General features: G+C 48.0%; 1 protein-coding gene across 4 annotated transcripts in view; it reads right to left on the reverse strand.

The window, feature by feature from the left end:
• Positions 1–4703: 4703 nt before the first annotated feature.
• The window catches only part of GLYR1 (glyoxylate reductase 1 homolog), a 77786-nt gene continuing 66940 nt past the window's right edge, over positions 4704–15549 (reverse strand). For all 4 annotated transcript variants that reach the window (XM_088464685.1, XM_088464701.1, XM_088464694.1 and 1 more), the window contains 5 exons: positions 9570–9671; positions 7591–7753; positions 6341–6520; positions 6013–6137; positions 4704–5860 (listed from right to left, as the gene is read on the reverse strand). In XM_088464685.1, coding sequence (XP_088320811.1) covers positions 5786–5860; positions 6013–6137; positions 6341–6520; positions 7591–7753; positions 9570–9671 — 645 coding nt within the window. In that variant the 3' untranslated portion in view covers positions 4704–5785. The remainder of the gene's footprint in view (positions 5861–6012; positions 6138–6340; positions 6521–7590; positions 7754–9569; positions 9672–15549) is intronic.

The raw sequence follows: 15549 nt of genomic DNA on the forward strand, positions 1-15549 counted from the left end.
TGGGCCAATCAGAACCAGGGGGCATGGCTCCACATGCGTCAGGGGCACAGCTATGCTCAGTGTCCCAGCACTTTGTAAATATATATTAAAAAAACAAAAAAATATTTGGTTATTTTCTTCCAAACCATCTGGTTCTCCACCATCGCTGGGAAAAACATTAGACATCAGCCATAAACCATCGATGATTACGAATAGTCGATGGCCATCCCTAACCCCGCTACTTACCTTTGGGATGCCAGTGTTGGGATTCTGGGACAGTATGGTAAACGTCGGCATCCCGCTGGCTGGGATATTGACTGCATCCCATGTTTGGATGTAGCTAAACATTCTTATGATATACTTTATATAGCATTAAATGTTACTTGTCTGTTACTAGACAACCGGTTTGCTGTTTTTTCTTCCTTTATGAACAGATGAAGAAAAAAAAAAAAAAAAATTATACCATCAGCTCTTTGTCATCTACAGTTTTCCTAGTTTGTCCTTTATTGGCCCAATATCATCAGTTTTATTTCTCCTGCAGTTTAAGTACTTGACAATACATGTTTGTCTCATTTGCGACTTCTGTCTTTGAAAACCAGATTTTCTTTTTACAGGTAAAGGTGCATACACACGTAATGATTTTGTAACCAACGATTATCTGTCAGATTTTCTCTTGAAAAGTGAATGATTTTTTTAAGTGTAATAAACGATTTTTACAACGATGAACGAAAAATGTTCCCTCCGTTAATGAAAATCTTTATGTTGGACAGTCTGAAATGAACTACAAACGGGAGCGCGCTTGAACGATTCTCGTTCATTGTTATAACTCAGGAACTGAACGATTTTTTGAACGATAACGATGTCGTTATAGTTAAATCGTTCAAACAATCGTTACGTGTGTAGTACGCACCTTTAATGTATCCTCTCAACTAGATGATCATGCTTTTTGAATTGTAAAGGTTTTATTTTGCCCCCACCTTTAACATTTATAATAAAATGCATATTGCCTTCCTAGAACTCCGATTGCTATTTAGTATAGACTTGCAACAGTATATTTTCTTTTTTTATATGGAATCTGAAGTCAGTGTTACCATGCGGCTATCAGTCTGCATTGAGGACCCATTAATCTGTACATGTGATACATCTGCTCTCACAGTACCAGGTCCAGCAACACTGCCTCCACCAAATTATAGATATAGTTGTCTAAAAGTAAGATACCAATCAGTTTCTGGTACCAGAAACATCCAATCCCCATTTATAGCCAGAGGGCCTAATTCAGACCCGCTCGCAAGCGGGTCGATGGTGCCCTAATGCGCACGACGGAGGGAGCCTCCGTCGCGCGCATGCGCGAGATCTGCATAGCGACAGGGTCTTGTCGATGGTGACTGACAGCACGACCCCCTTTGGTGGGCGTGCCGATGGCGTTGCTGCCCAGACGGAGGCGTACCGTCTGGGTCCGGCCCCACTGACATCACTAGTGATGTCAGAGGGAGTGCTTTTGGCTCTGATAGAGCCAAAAGCACTCCTGGGCTTACGGCAGCGAGACCCTACCGCAGGGTCTCGTCGCAATGGTCTTGACCATCGCGTCCATCTTTTTGGCTGCTCGCATAAGCTGTGGGTGGTCACCCACAGCTATGCGAGCGGCCAGGAGGCCGCTCCATTTTTAGGTAGGAGGGTCCTGATTCAGAGCGTCCGGCTCTGAATCAGGCCCTGAGTACCAGTTATTTCACACCCCACTCCTCCCCATTTCCCACAATGAAGACTTGTTCCCCACATAAAGAGTCTTCCACGTTGTGACTACCTTCATGCCCCCAAGTCCTTATAGTGTAGTTTCCATCAGCCATCAAACCAACTTCTCGCCATGCGTAGCTATTGCCTTCACCATGAAGGTGCAGCTCACCCCTACTAGATTCTGTACCGCCATAAGCTCCAGCTGTTTTCAAGGTACCGCAGAACATTCTACCTTGCAGGTCCTTTTTGCCAGTATGTGCCATGATCCTTCTGCGACCCTCCAGCAATCTATCGACCCAATATGTAAAACCAGAGACCCAGGAGACTGCAAACCGTCCCTGCAGTCAGTATCCTAGATTACCCTTCCTATCCCTAGCACCTGTCTGACTTTCACTAGACTCCTGCTTCCACAAGTAATGGAGCAGTCATTCCCCTGATTGCTAATAAAAGTATCCTGCTGACCCTGAACAGACATCACCCAATATTACCCAACTTGGTATAGTTCTTTTTATTTTACAGTTCAATGACTGGAGCGCCGCACAAGCTTCACTCTGGGGTTTAACAGCGTGGAGAAGTTGCCCATAAGCAACCAATCAGCAGCTACCTATTATTTTATAGACTGTACTTGATAAATGCTACTTCAAAGCTGATTGGTTGCTATGGGCAACTTCTCCACGTCCTCTTCACTGCTTTATACATAAAACACCTCCCATCATCTAACTTTAACCAGCCCTACCCCTAAGGGATCTGACCCTGCAATTCCTCCGCCCTCTTCATGCTGGCCCAAAACCATGGGGTCTATATGTTCATCTAAATTAGGGATGGGAACCTCAGGCCCAGGGGCCGTATAAGGCCCCCCCAGAATCATTTGGTCTGGCCCTCTGAGTTTTTTTTCTGCTATCCTCATCTGGCTAGCAGGGTGCCTATAATGGCAGCCGGTAGCCATAATCTATGCAGCAGTGCTGCCTGGAGCATCCGTAGGACACTTCAGACGCACACCGCTGCCCTTACAGCTCCCTGGAGCATCCTCAGGATGCTTCAGGCATTGCTGTAATCACCGGCGATTGTGGCCCCGTCCTCGTATGACATCACACGGAGGGGCGTGGCCTGCTCTGGGCCCACAAATAAAGTTATATATGTCAAAATGGCCCTCGGCAGAAAAAAGGTTCCCCACCCCTGGTCTAAATCTATACTATGGGCTTCCAGATAAGCATCTCCCTCATTAGTACAATACACTAAAATGGATATATAAAAAAAAACCACCAGTACAAAAACAGAATTAACCTTATTTGCAGATACTTCCCTTAAGGAATGTAAAAATGATAGTTGCTTCCTATCCTACTCATTTGTATTCAGCGCACTTTCAGGACCGCAGCTCTGGCAGCCCTTGGATACGATGCAGGACAATATAACATTAGAGTAGAGCAGGTGAATAAGGGCTCATTTATCAACGTCTTTTAAAACTCATTGCGTATGATAGAACTCCTTGATAAATGGGCCCCTAAGAGGAGATAAGTTCAGCGCACAGTATTCGAAGTCAAATCAGCACAACGTGGTAATTACCAAGGTAGGCTTTATTGTTTGCCAGTAGCATAGCTAATTGCACAAAACTCACTTATTACCCACTCCCTCCCGCCCCATATAACACACTATTTTCCAATGACAAAACTTGAATTATAAAACATAAAAGCGCCACCCCCTTTCACAAGGCTCCCCCCACACCCCCCCCCCAAAATAACCAATAAAAATAATCCATAACTTATGCTACTGGGTAGTCGGATCAGCAGGTAAGCGTTAAGGGGAGAAATGATAGCGTTGGTGATTGGAAATGACGGGGAGGCAACGGGGTAATCAAAAAATAAGGGAGGGGGGAAAATCAAAGCTGGAAGGGCATAGCATGTGACGCAGACCACTATTCACAAAAGCCGTAAGAGACAAGAATGGTTATATCAGTGCAGGCTTTTCTGGTCACCTGAATTATTCTTCACCGTCCACCTGGGGCTTTACGCCACGATACTACAAAGAGGTCACAGATGAATCCGGTTTCCTCAGGTCACACACACAGGCCGCGTCCGCTAAGCAGCACGATTTTCGCCACTATCGGTGGCCAGCTTCCATACTGAACATTCGTTACTGCAGGGGGCTTGTCAGAAAACGGTGCTGCGTAGCGGACACTTATAAATACGTATGGGCACAGTGCAATTCAATTAACACTTATATTATGGCTTACTGGACAAAACAAAGCACAAGCCTAGGCATATTTCTTTGGAAAAAAAATCTACCATCAAATTAGATTTTCATCTTTTTTTTTTTTTTCCTTTTTCAGTCATGCAAGAAGTTTGCTTTAAGTAAACCCGTCTCCTTCATAGGTACACAGCAGGTAGCCATGTTGTGGACCGATTATTCTCCCTACCAATGCAACTGGAACCGGTGACCTTACTGAGGCTGCATAGTGATATCGTTAGCCGACAATGAAGGGACTACCAAGCATATTCCTCGGCTCCACAAAAATGGCTGCCTCCGCTGTGCCGGTGAGGTGATCACATTAAACCTATATATTTGTAGATTGTTTTAGGATTCACACAGGAGAAAAATAGGCATCGTCTTTCCAAATTTGCTGGGTGAATTGTGTAATGGCTGCTTCACTTATTTGCGCCAAAGGTGTATGAAACAACTCCACTCAGGATGACTGCCTAATTGCTCGGAAACAGGATTCTAGACATAGGGACAGCTAATGTGTTGAGTTTGCAACACAAATGCCCGATGCTTAAATATACACTTACGTTTTATAAGGAAAAACACAAGGTCAATTTCCCCGTATTTGAGATGATGCATTTGGACACTGCTGTTCTTTATCAAGGAATCTTACTGTGCTCACTCCCCGATTTCATCCCACAGGACGGCCCAAAGGGTTTAGTCCCTCTGGGAACCAAGAACCAGCCTTGCCAGCCTGCCGTTTTCTAGCTTATCGCAAAACAATTGCACAAAAAAGGAAGTGAACATAATTATTTAAAAGAACTGAAAGCAAGAAAAAAAAAAAAAAAAAACATAAAACGAACAATAAAATCTAATAAAAAAATTAAATAAATAAAAGGCATTTAAAAAAAAGTTTACTTCAGCGAGAATGTGTTTTGTTTTACTTTGGGGGATGAGGCCCAGACTGTTAGCTGCCATTACTGCTGAAACGGCAAAAAAGGCTCCTGAGGGCTGGAGAAAAGAGTGTTGGGAATGGAACTCACGTAGTATGTGGTTACCGAGGCTTAGTTTAAGGAGAATTTCAAACTAGTATTTAAGCGTCATAAACCATGGTCAAATGGGGAGAAAGTTTTCACCAAAGAAGGGTCAGGAAGAGTTAAGTAACCTATGAATCTCCAGCTTTTATGGACCGACATAATCCAGCAGTCCACAACAGTTGTAAAGCCACAGGTTGCCCAAGCCTGGTACCAAGGAAACCCAGCAGAGCCCTTGCCACTGTAGCACAGGCCACGGGGAAAAAGTGAAGGCAGGTGATCAGAAAGAGCGGCTGAACCATTAACCACTTAAGTGGGGACTGGAGAAGGAGGTGCACGGGATCCAAAAATAAAAAAAGTAATCATGTGCACTGTACAACTACAATACAATACAATAATCTTCCAAGAAAGTAGTCATCTGGAGGACACGCGCTCTTGTAAAAACCAGGTGCTGGTGCCTACAAGTCAACGTTCGTATGTCCTTCAGCAGGTGAAGTGGATGAACCTCAAGGCGAGCGTGTACTGGTGGATTCACTCCGACAGGCAAAGTCTTGCGCACCAGAGGGTCCACTTTGCGGGGTCGATTGCTACCGAGAGCTCTGTATGAACGGTCGCCTTTAGTGCAAGGATGGAAGGGTTCCAGCACCCGCCTCTCCTCTGGCGATGAAGCCTGGAAAGGAGCCGACTTGTTGACAGTTCATGAGAACTGGACTGTGGTGCCAACGGTGGAAATGGAACAAAGAGGAAAAAAAAAGGAATATATATCTGGAGAAAAAGACAGATGGACTGGTGGTGTGTTAAAAAAACAAGTTATAGAAACAATCCTTAACAACGAAACGGAGAAACTAGTGGATGTAGGCCCTGTACACGGCAGACATGTCGTTGTCGGATTGATCCAAAGCTTTCGCTCTTTTGTAGACCTACAAGAGAAAAAGAAAGAAGCTTATTGAGAAAGTCCCTCACAGCGTGTTTATTTACTATTGTATGTCTTGTTGTTTAGTTGGGGTGATTGACGACCTACTCTCTTAGAGCAGACCGGTCAAGGGTACATGCCGCGTCTCGGCAGACTCACCTCATTGGCTGCGGCAGCCATTGGAGTTGGGTGGTTGACAGAATCTCCGAGGGCTATGGCGAGCCTCAAGTCTTTCTGGATGTACTTCAAATAGAAGTCTGGCTTGAAATTCCCCTGCAGGATATCTGCAAAGAGAGAGCTGTGGTTAGGAGGAGCTCAGGACCAGCTGCAAAGCTCTGAAGCCTTTCAAGATGTTCTCTGGAAAGAGAGCAGTCAATGCGGCTTTGACGCGCACATTTGTGATTTCACGGACTTCAAATCTTCACAATAACTAATGTTATTCAGCGGAGGCAGAGAGTCGTCACAACAGAGACTATAAAGCCCTTACTTTGGCACTTCTGGTCCAGGAAGATACTGGCGAGCTGCCCTTGATTCAGGATATCCAGCAGGGTCTGCTGAGACTGACCGGTCACCTGGGCTAAGGTCATGCCCTCTGCTATTGTGGCCATAAAGCTGCCTTGAACCATGTTGAGAATCAGCATCATCCGCGCTGCGTTACCCACCTCCCCTAGGAGAAAGAGGCACAAGTGAGAGATTTAACAGTTTGTTCAATTGCTTCCTCTTCGACCAGTTGTCAATCTACAGCAGGGGGGGGGGCCGCATGCTGAACTACAAAACCCAGCATGCCCTGACAAGAGTTTTGCTTTCAAGGCATGCTAAAACGGTGGCATGGCATGCTGGAATGTGTAGTTCCACAGCAGCTGGAGGGCCATATGTTGATAAACCCGATATACAGTATGCAGAAGAAAACCGCTGATCAATTCACTGCTATATAAATAACTGGTAATAAATAAATAAATAATAGTCAGGGAGACAATAGTTCATAATGAATATTGAATAAAATATTGGGACCCTGCTCATTCCACTATATAACTCTCAGGCTGTGATTTCCTGTTGACTGATTCCTCATCACAACAACATGTCACATACAGCCCTGTCCTAACTGACACATCACTCATCTACTGATATACTCTGTGCTGCTGGGGAATCCTGCTCCTTCCACTATATAACTCTCAGGCTGTGGCTTCGTGCTGACTCACGGCCCCTCATAACAGGTCACTGCACGTGTCACATGCAGTCCTGTCCTCACTGACACATCACTCATCTCCTGATATACTCTGTGCTTCTGGGGGACCCTACTGCTTCTATAGATAAAACTCTCAGTCTGTGACTTCCTGCTGCCTCCATTCCCCTCCTCGCATCATGTCACTGCCCCTGTCACATGCAGCCCTGTCTTCACTGACACATCACTCATCTCCTGATATACGCTGTGCTTCTGGGGGACCCTGCTCCTTCCATATACAACTCTCAGGCTGTGGCTTCCTGCTGCCTCCATTCCCCTCCTGAGATCATGACACTGCAGCATTCTGACGATCTGATTGGCCTCAGGTTATTCCATCCTCTCCCACATTAAAAGTGGTGACATAATAGACAAGTAGGAGATTAAATGTCTCAGGGTTCAGATCCTAGTCAAACACAGATGACATAACCGGATAAGAAGTGTGCTATAGTCCACACACAAGACCTACTGAAGATTCTATGCCACGGACAGAGTTGTTAAATAGTATGTCTCATTACCGAGAAAGAAGGAGGTCTTCCCCATGGCCTGGAAGCAGCTGCTGCAGTCCTCATAGACTCCATGATCTCCAGCTGCCAAGATCATCAACATTCCGTCATTGGATAACTGCTGGTTACCAGACACGGGGGCTTCCAGAAAACGCCCACCCCGGGACACAATAACCTGGTAACGGCAGAACAGAGAGGTGGTTCTAAGTGCAATGTGAGAGACCTCTTACTCAATGAGGAACACAAAGGGTGAGGATTTCCTCATGACTGATGGAGGAGCTCTGGCAGAAAAAGCTGGGATTATAGGGAAGATGAACGACCACTATAAGAGAATTATACAAGACATAAGGTTTAGGGGCTGTGACTTGTTTTCATTTCACAATACAGGGTGGTCTAAGTGTGGAAACACCCATATAAAAAGGAAATATTTATCCAGTGTCTACACATGTGATATGGGAGTGGGGGAAAGCTTTTTAAGGGTATGTCACCAGCATGGCGGCCATCTTGGAGTTGGCCATCTTGGATAGAACTCTTATTTTTTAACTGGGAAGGTAGTCATGTGACATCAAACAGATGCAGAATTTCATAAGAAAAAACAATGGGGTTCTTTGTTTTAATGTATCTTTATTCATTCTCAAGTTTTAACAGAGTATTCAGGTAGTGACATTAATGGCAATGGTACTAACGCAAACAGAAAGTGCTGAGATTGTCGGGTTTCTTTCAATTTGGCAAGGCAACCGCACTGTGAGTAATGGGTGGCCTATTTGGGTGACATTAGTTCAAATTATTTACAATAGAACATGTGCTTCATTCTCCCGATATCAAGACAATCTCAACTATTTGCATTAGTGCCACTGTCATTAATGTCACTACCTGCAAATGAAAACTCAGTTAAAACTTGGGAATGAATAAAGATACGATAAAACTAAGAACACCATTGTTTTTCTTATGAATTTCTACATTTGTTTGATATGTCACATGGCTACTATCCCATTTTAAAATTAGAACTGCGTCCAAGATGGCCGCTATACAGGTGACATATCCTAAAAAGTTTTCCCCCACTCCCATATCATATGTGTAGACACTGGATTAATATTTCCTTACTCATTTCCACAATTAGGAGGATTAATGTCCCTTGCCTCTGGAACTGGAGAAATTCAGTGTCTACACATATAATATAGGAGGGGGGGGGGACTTTTTAGGGTATGTCACCTGTACAGCGGCCACTCTTGGATGCAATTCTAATTTTAAAATGGGAAGGTAGCCATGTTACATATCAAACGAATGTAGAATTTCATAAGAAAAACAATGGTGTTCTTCGTTTTATCGTATCTTTATTCATTCCCAAGCTTTAACTGAGTTTTCATTTGCAGGTAGAGACATTAATTACAGTGGCACTAATGCAAAGAGAACGTGTTGAGATTGTCTTGATATCCGGAGAACGAAGCACATGTTCTATTGCAAATTATTTCAACTAACGTCACCCAAATAGGCCACCCATAACTCTCAGTGCAGTTTCCAAACTCCATGCCAGATTTAAAGAAACCTGACAATCGCAACACGTTCTGTTTGCGTTAGCACCATTGCCATTAATGTCACTACCGGTAAAAGAACAGCCAGTTAAAACTCGAGAATGAATAAAGATACGTTAAAACGAAGAACACCATTGTTTTTCTTATAAAATTCTGCGTCTGTTTGATATGTCACATGGCTACCTTCCCATTTAAAAAAATAAGAGTTGCATCCAAGATGGACGACTTCAAGATGGCCACCATGCTGGTGACATACCCTTAAAAAGCTTTCCCCCACTCCCATATCATATGTGTAGATACTGAATTAATATTTTCTTTTAACAAGGGTGTTTCCATACTTAGACCACCCTGAAGTTTCTCCAGTGCCAGCAGCAAGGAACATTAACCCTCCTGAGACACAGGTAACTGACAGCAGATGTTCTGGCCATCTGTAAATTGTGGAAAGCCTCCAACCATTACCTGTGCTAACTCCATGACAGTTTCTGCATCTACGGTGGACATATCCACGTAACATTTTCCTGGACGGATACCTTGTAATACCCCACTGGGTCCCAACACCAACTAGGCAGAGGAGAAATAAACAGTTTCATGTTAGAGATGTCAACCTGCAACTATTCTTCTTCACATAATGAGCAACGTGAAGACAGCCATTTTGTAAGCCGAACCACTCTCTGCATCATGAGGTCATTGGTTCCTAGAGGCTGCATCCTCAAGTATCAGTTCACAAAATGGCTGCTTTCCTTGTAGGCAATGGGCAAACACTTGCCAGCCAGTCAGGATGTCCCAATATGGCCTAAAATGCATAGTGTCCTCCATTTTTTGCTTTTGCAATCTTCTCACCTACACCATCAAAATATTCCCTCGGCTGAGAAGCAACCTCATACATGAATGGTCTCAGGATGCTTTACTGTTGGCATGACACAGGACGAAGACTTTTGGAGGATGGTCTGGTGTCAAGAAGGGCAGCAAAGAAGCCACTTCTATCAAGGAGAAAACAAGAGATATGGTAAGAACTTACCTTTGTTATCTCTGTTTCTACGAAGTCCATAGGGTCCACAGGGTTGACCTTGGGGTTATAGCTGGAACAGGATCCATGGGCACCACACAGTTAAGCTTTTAGCTCCCAGGATGCACTTGGGTCCTCCTCTATACCCCGCCCCCGAGCCACAGGCACCTCAGTTGGTAAGCAGCCTAGGCCGGAGGAGAATATGGAACAGAGAGAAGGAAGACTGGAACACACAAGAAACCATACTCACAGCAATAGGAGACGGAAAACCGGTGACCAGCCACACAGCCCATTTGAAGCCAGGTGCGTCAGGGCGGGCGCCCTGTGGACCCTATGGACTTCGTAGAAACAGAGATAACAAAGGTAAGTTCTTACCATATCTCTTGTTTTCTACTTCAGGGTCCATAGGGGGTCCACAGGGTTGACCTTGGGGATGTCCCAAAGCAGTACAACTAAGGGCGGGGACGCTCCTGTGCTGAAAGGAGTACCCGGCGCCCAAAGGATGCATCCTGAGAGGCAAAGGTGTCAAACGCATAGAACCTCAAAAACGTTTGAATTGAAGACCAAGTGGCCGCCTTACACAGCTGAACAGCAGAAGCGCCACGTCTAGCAGCCCAAGAGGGACCCACAGAACGAGTGGAATGAGCCTTAACAGAGGCTGGCACAGGTAAGCCCTCCTGTGCATAAGCCTCACAAATAACGGAACGAAGCCAACGGGCTAACGTTTGTTTGTTGGCAGGCCAACCCTTCTTGTGTAAACCAAAGAGGATAAACAAGGAATCAGACTTCCTAACCGAAGCCGTCCGGTCTACATAAATTCTAAGCGCCCGGACCACATCTAAGGAAGTCTCACCAGCTGAAAGATCAGGGGACTGAAAAGCTGGCACAACAAGTTCCTGATTAATATGGAACTTCGAGACCACTTTGGGCAAAAACTCAGGACGAGTGCGGAGCACCGCTCTGTCCTGGTGAAAAATCAGGAAAGGAGGGCGACAGGAAAGCGCCCCCAATTCAGACACCCTCCTGGCCGAAGCAATTGCCAGGAGAAAAACCGTCTTAAAGGTCAGCCACTTGAGCTCCACCGCCTCAAGAGGCTCAAACGGAGGATCCTGCAGGACCCGTAGCACCACCGCCAAGTCCCAAGGAGCCACAGGAGGCACAAAGGGAGGCTGGATCCTGAGAACACCTTGGAAAAAGGTGTGAACGTCTGGTAGTATTGCAATCCGCCGTTGAAACCACACGGACAAGGCGGACACATGAACCTTCAGAGATGCAAGGCGTAAGCCGAGATCCAATCCTGACTGAAGAAATTCCAAGATTCTAGAAACTCGGAACACCTGAGGATCATAAAGTCTGGACTCACACCACTGAAAGTAAGTGTGCCACACTCTGTGATAAATCAGTGCTGAAGCAGGCTTGCGTGCCCTGAGCATCGTACCAATAACCGAACTGGAGAAGCCCCGAGACCTCAAGACGGCTGTCTCAAGAGCCACGCCGTCAAAGACAGCCGACCCAGATCCGGGTAAAGGCAGGGCCCCTGAGACAACAGGTCCCGACGTTGAGGAAGAAGGTACGGAGCGTCGATGGAGAGGCTCCTCAGATCGGAGTACCAAGGACGTCTGGGCCACGCCGGAGCTACCAGCACGAGCATGCCGCCGTCCTGCTTGAATTTCCGCAGAACCCGAGGAAGCAGGGATATCGGAGGAAACAGATACGCCAGGTGAAACGTCCATGTCACCGACAGCGCGTCCACCAGACTTGCACCTGCGGCTCTTGTCCTCGACCCGTAAACGGGCAACTTGTGATTGTGACGGGAGGCCATCAAGTCCAGCTCCGGCAGTCCCCACCTGTCCACGAGTAGCTGAAACACCTCTGGGTGAAGCGACCATTCCCCGGGATGCACGTCGTGACGGCTGAGGAAGTCCGCCTCCCAATTGAGGACTCCGGGGATGAAGACCGCCGAGATAGCTGGAATGTGACCCTCCGCCCAAGACAGGATACGAGACACCTCCGACATCGCTGCCTGACTGCGAGTTCCGCCTTGGTGATTGATATACGCCACCGTGGTGGCGTTGTCGGACTGCACCTGTACCGCCCTTCCGTGAAGAGCGGGGCCGGACGACTGCAGGGCCTTGTATACTGCCCGCAGTTCCAGGATGTTGATGGGGAGAAGTGCTTCTTCCACTGACCAACGACCCTGAAGCGACAAAGAGCCGGTCACTGCCCCCGAACCCCGGAGACTGGCATCCGTCGTGAGCAGGACCCAGTCCGGGATCCAAAATGGGCGCCCCTCGACCAGATGAGCTGTCTGAAGCCACCAAGCCAAAGATAGCCGAACGTCCGGAGACAACACCAGCACCTGAGAGCGGATCCGGTGAGGTAACCCGTTCCATTCTGATAGAATCAGCCCCTGCAGGGGCCGGGAATGGAACTGGGCAAATTCCACCATGTCGAATGTCGACACCATGGACCCCAGAACTCTCATAGCCGAATGGACCGACAGGCGGCAACGGCTCAGGCAACTGCGTATCCGCAGCTGTAGTGAGGCGACCTTCTCCGGAGTCAGGAAGATCCTTTGCTGACGCGAATCCAGCAGGGCTCCCAAATGAACCATCCGCTGTGATGGAATCAGAGAGGACTTTTTCCAATTTATCAACCACCCGTGTGCTTGCAGGCAAGCGATCGTCAGGTGGAGATGTTGAAGCAGTACCTCCGGGGAGCTCGCCAGCAACAGGAGGTCGTCCAGGTACGGCAGCAGCCGTACATTCTGGTTCCGAAGATGTGCGGCCATGACCGCCATAATCTTCGTGAACACCCTCGGTGCCGTGGAGAGACCAAAGGGTAGCGCCCGGAACTGATAGTGGTGTTGAAGGATAGCGAACCTCAGATACCACTGGTGTGAAGATGCTATCGGAACATGGAGGTAGGCGTCCTGGATGTCCAGGGACACCATGTAATCCCCCGGTTCCATCGCCAGAATGATGGAACGTAACGTTTCCATCCTGAACTTGGGAACTCTGAGGAATTTGTTCAGAGACTTCAAGCTGAGGATAGGGCGATGAGAACCATTGGGTTTCTGCACCAGAAACAGAGACGAATAATACCCCGTCCCTCGTTGTGATAGAGGAACGGGAACAATGACCCCTGCTGTCAGCAAGGACTCTATAGCCTCCTGAACCTGTAACGCCTTGGTCTTGTTCTGAGAAGGACTTGTGCAGAAAAACTGGTGGGGTGGTCTGTGCCGAAAAGACAGGGCGTACCCCTGGGAGACCACTTCTCGAACCCAGGCATCCGTGGTGGTATTGTGCCAGCACTGGGCAAATAGAAGAAGTCGGCCTCCCACTCTGAGGTCCCCCAGAGGGAGGCCCGTCCCATCAGGCCGCAGGTTTATCTTCCTGCTTGGAAGAAGGGCACCGAGCACTCCAGGCTTGCTTCTTGGGTTTAGAGGCCGTCTTACTCGCAGACTGTCTCGGGAAGGACTGACCTTTCGCCTTACCCTGAACCCGAAAGGAACGAAAAGCCGAACTCCGAACCTTAGCAGGCAGTGCCGCCGAAGGGAGGAAGGCCGACTTGGATTTAGCCAGGGTGTCCACTATTTTGTCCAAGTCCGGACCAAATAGTAATTCCCCATTGAAAGGTAAGGCCTCCAGACCTTTCTTTGAATCAGAGTCCGCTCTCCAGGACCGCAACCATAAGGATCGGCGGGCAGACACCGCTGCAGCCGATACCCGCGAGGTCAGCAGACTAGCATCTAAAGAAGCTTCTCCAATGTAAGAAGCGGCGTCCCTCATTTGTCCCAACAACGCCCGCTGGACATCCGGAGCGTCGTCCGGGAAGGTATCTTCCAATGCATTGGCCCACCCCTCAATGGCCTTGGCCACCCAGGAAATGGCCATGGACGGTCGGGCCACCGCCCCGGAGAGGGAGTAAATAGACTTTAAGCAAGTCTCAACTTTCCTGTCCGTGGGATCCTTCAGCGAGGATATCGACGGTAATGGTAAGGTGGCGCCCCGAGTTAAACGGGTGACATGGGAATCCACCGCCGGTGGAGTTTCCCATTTTTTACAATGTGCCTCAGGGAAGGGGTAATTAGAAGCCAACCGCTTCTGAGGAAGGAATCTCTTACTGGGCGCCTGCCAAGCTACCGCCATATGATCCGTCAACTGATCCGACAGGGGAAACACCGCAGAAGCCACCTTAGTTTTTTTGAAACTAGGAAACTTCGACCTAGGAACCGGTGCCTCATCCTCTATAAGAAGAATAGCTCGCACCGCCCTAACTAGTGCTCGCACATTAATGGACGACTTGGTATCCATTTCCTGGACCGAGGCGTCCGAGTCAGTGTCATCAGGGACCTCCCCATCATCTGAGGAACCCTCTGAGTCCGATACCTGAGCAGCCCGTGTCATGAGTGGGCGTTTAGAAATCCTAGAAGGCATGTCAGTCTGCAACATTGACTGAAAAGCCGAGGAAGCGGCCGCCAAATTTTGCACGGAGTTGGAGAGCACATCCACCCATGGTGGAGGCGTCGCCATAGGGGCCTGAAAAGGTACCACAGGCTGCTGCGGCACAGGGGAAGCCTGTATATACATAGGCAACCCCGCATAGGGACCAACTGATTGAGACCCAGGAGGACTCCGCAATAACTGCGGGACACCCGGGGAATGGGGGATGGTCGGCTGGGGCACCACCCTAGTAGGGAGAGCAGTCGGGACCGACAGACGGTCCGCAATAGACACCAGCACCTGAGAAAACATCGCCCACGGTGGTTCCTGCGCCAGAGAAGGTCTGGATGGGCCAGGAGCCACCTGGCATCGACTACACAGGCCATCCTGTGACAAATCCTCCCTATCTACTCCTGCAGAACAGCGTCCGCAGGAGGCCAACACCGGAGCCACTGAGCGCTCAACCTCCCCGTCTGACATGACAGAATATATTATATATCTGGCACCAGGGTAGAAGTGAAACGCACTCACCGGTGTGCTGAACAACAGCCCACAATATGGCACTGAGTAGCACACAACTGTATGTGACGGACCTCACAAATACGTGATCTATATAAGTGAGGTCAGTAGAAACGCCCCTCCCCCACACACCTGCAGGGCTTGTAGGAGAAGTAAAGGGATAGGTATAAGCTGACAGTAAGTACAAAATAAGCACAGACAGGCAGCACTAGCAAAAAGTCACATACCATGCAGGAAGATATACTCACTGCACCTTTACACTACAATCAACCTGCCCAGATTCAGTGTCTGGGAGGGCTATAGTGCTGTGTACGCTGTCCTTAATCAGGGGAGAGGTACACAGGGGGACCGGTCCGCGTGCTCCCTGAGATCTGCGCTGCCACTAGAAAATGGCCGCTGGAGACCTCAGAGGAGGAGTGGCCGAGTAACTGCAGCTCAGCGACGCCAGACTGCGTGCTGAAAGGCGCGC

This window comes from Taudactylus pleione, unplaced genomic scaffold (assembly GCF_031769625.1).
Source record: "Taudactylus pleione unplaced genomic scaffold, aTauple2 ptg000061l, whole genome shotgun sequence".
Taxonomy (NCBI): Eukaryota; Metazoa; Chordata; class Amphibia; order Anura; family Myobatrachidae; genus Taudactylus; species Taudactylus pleione.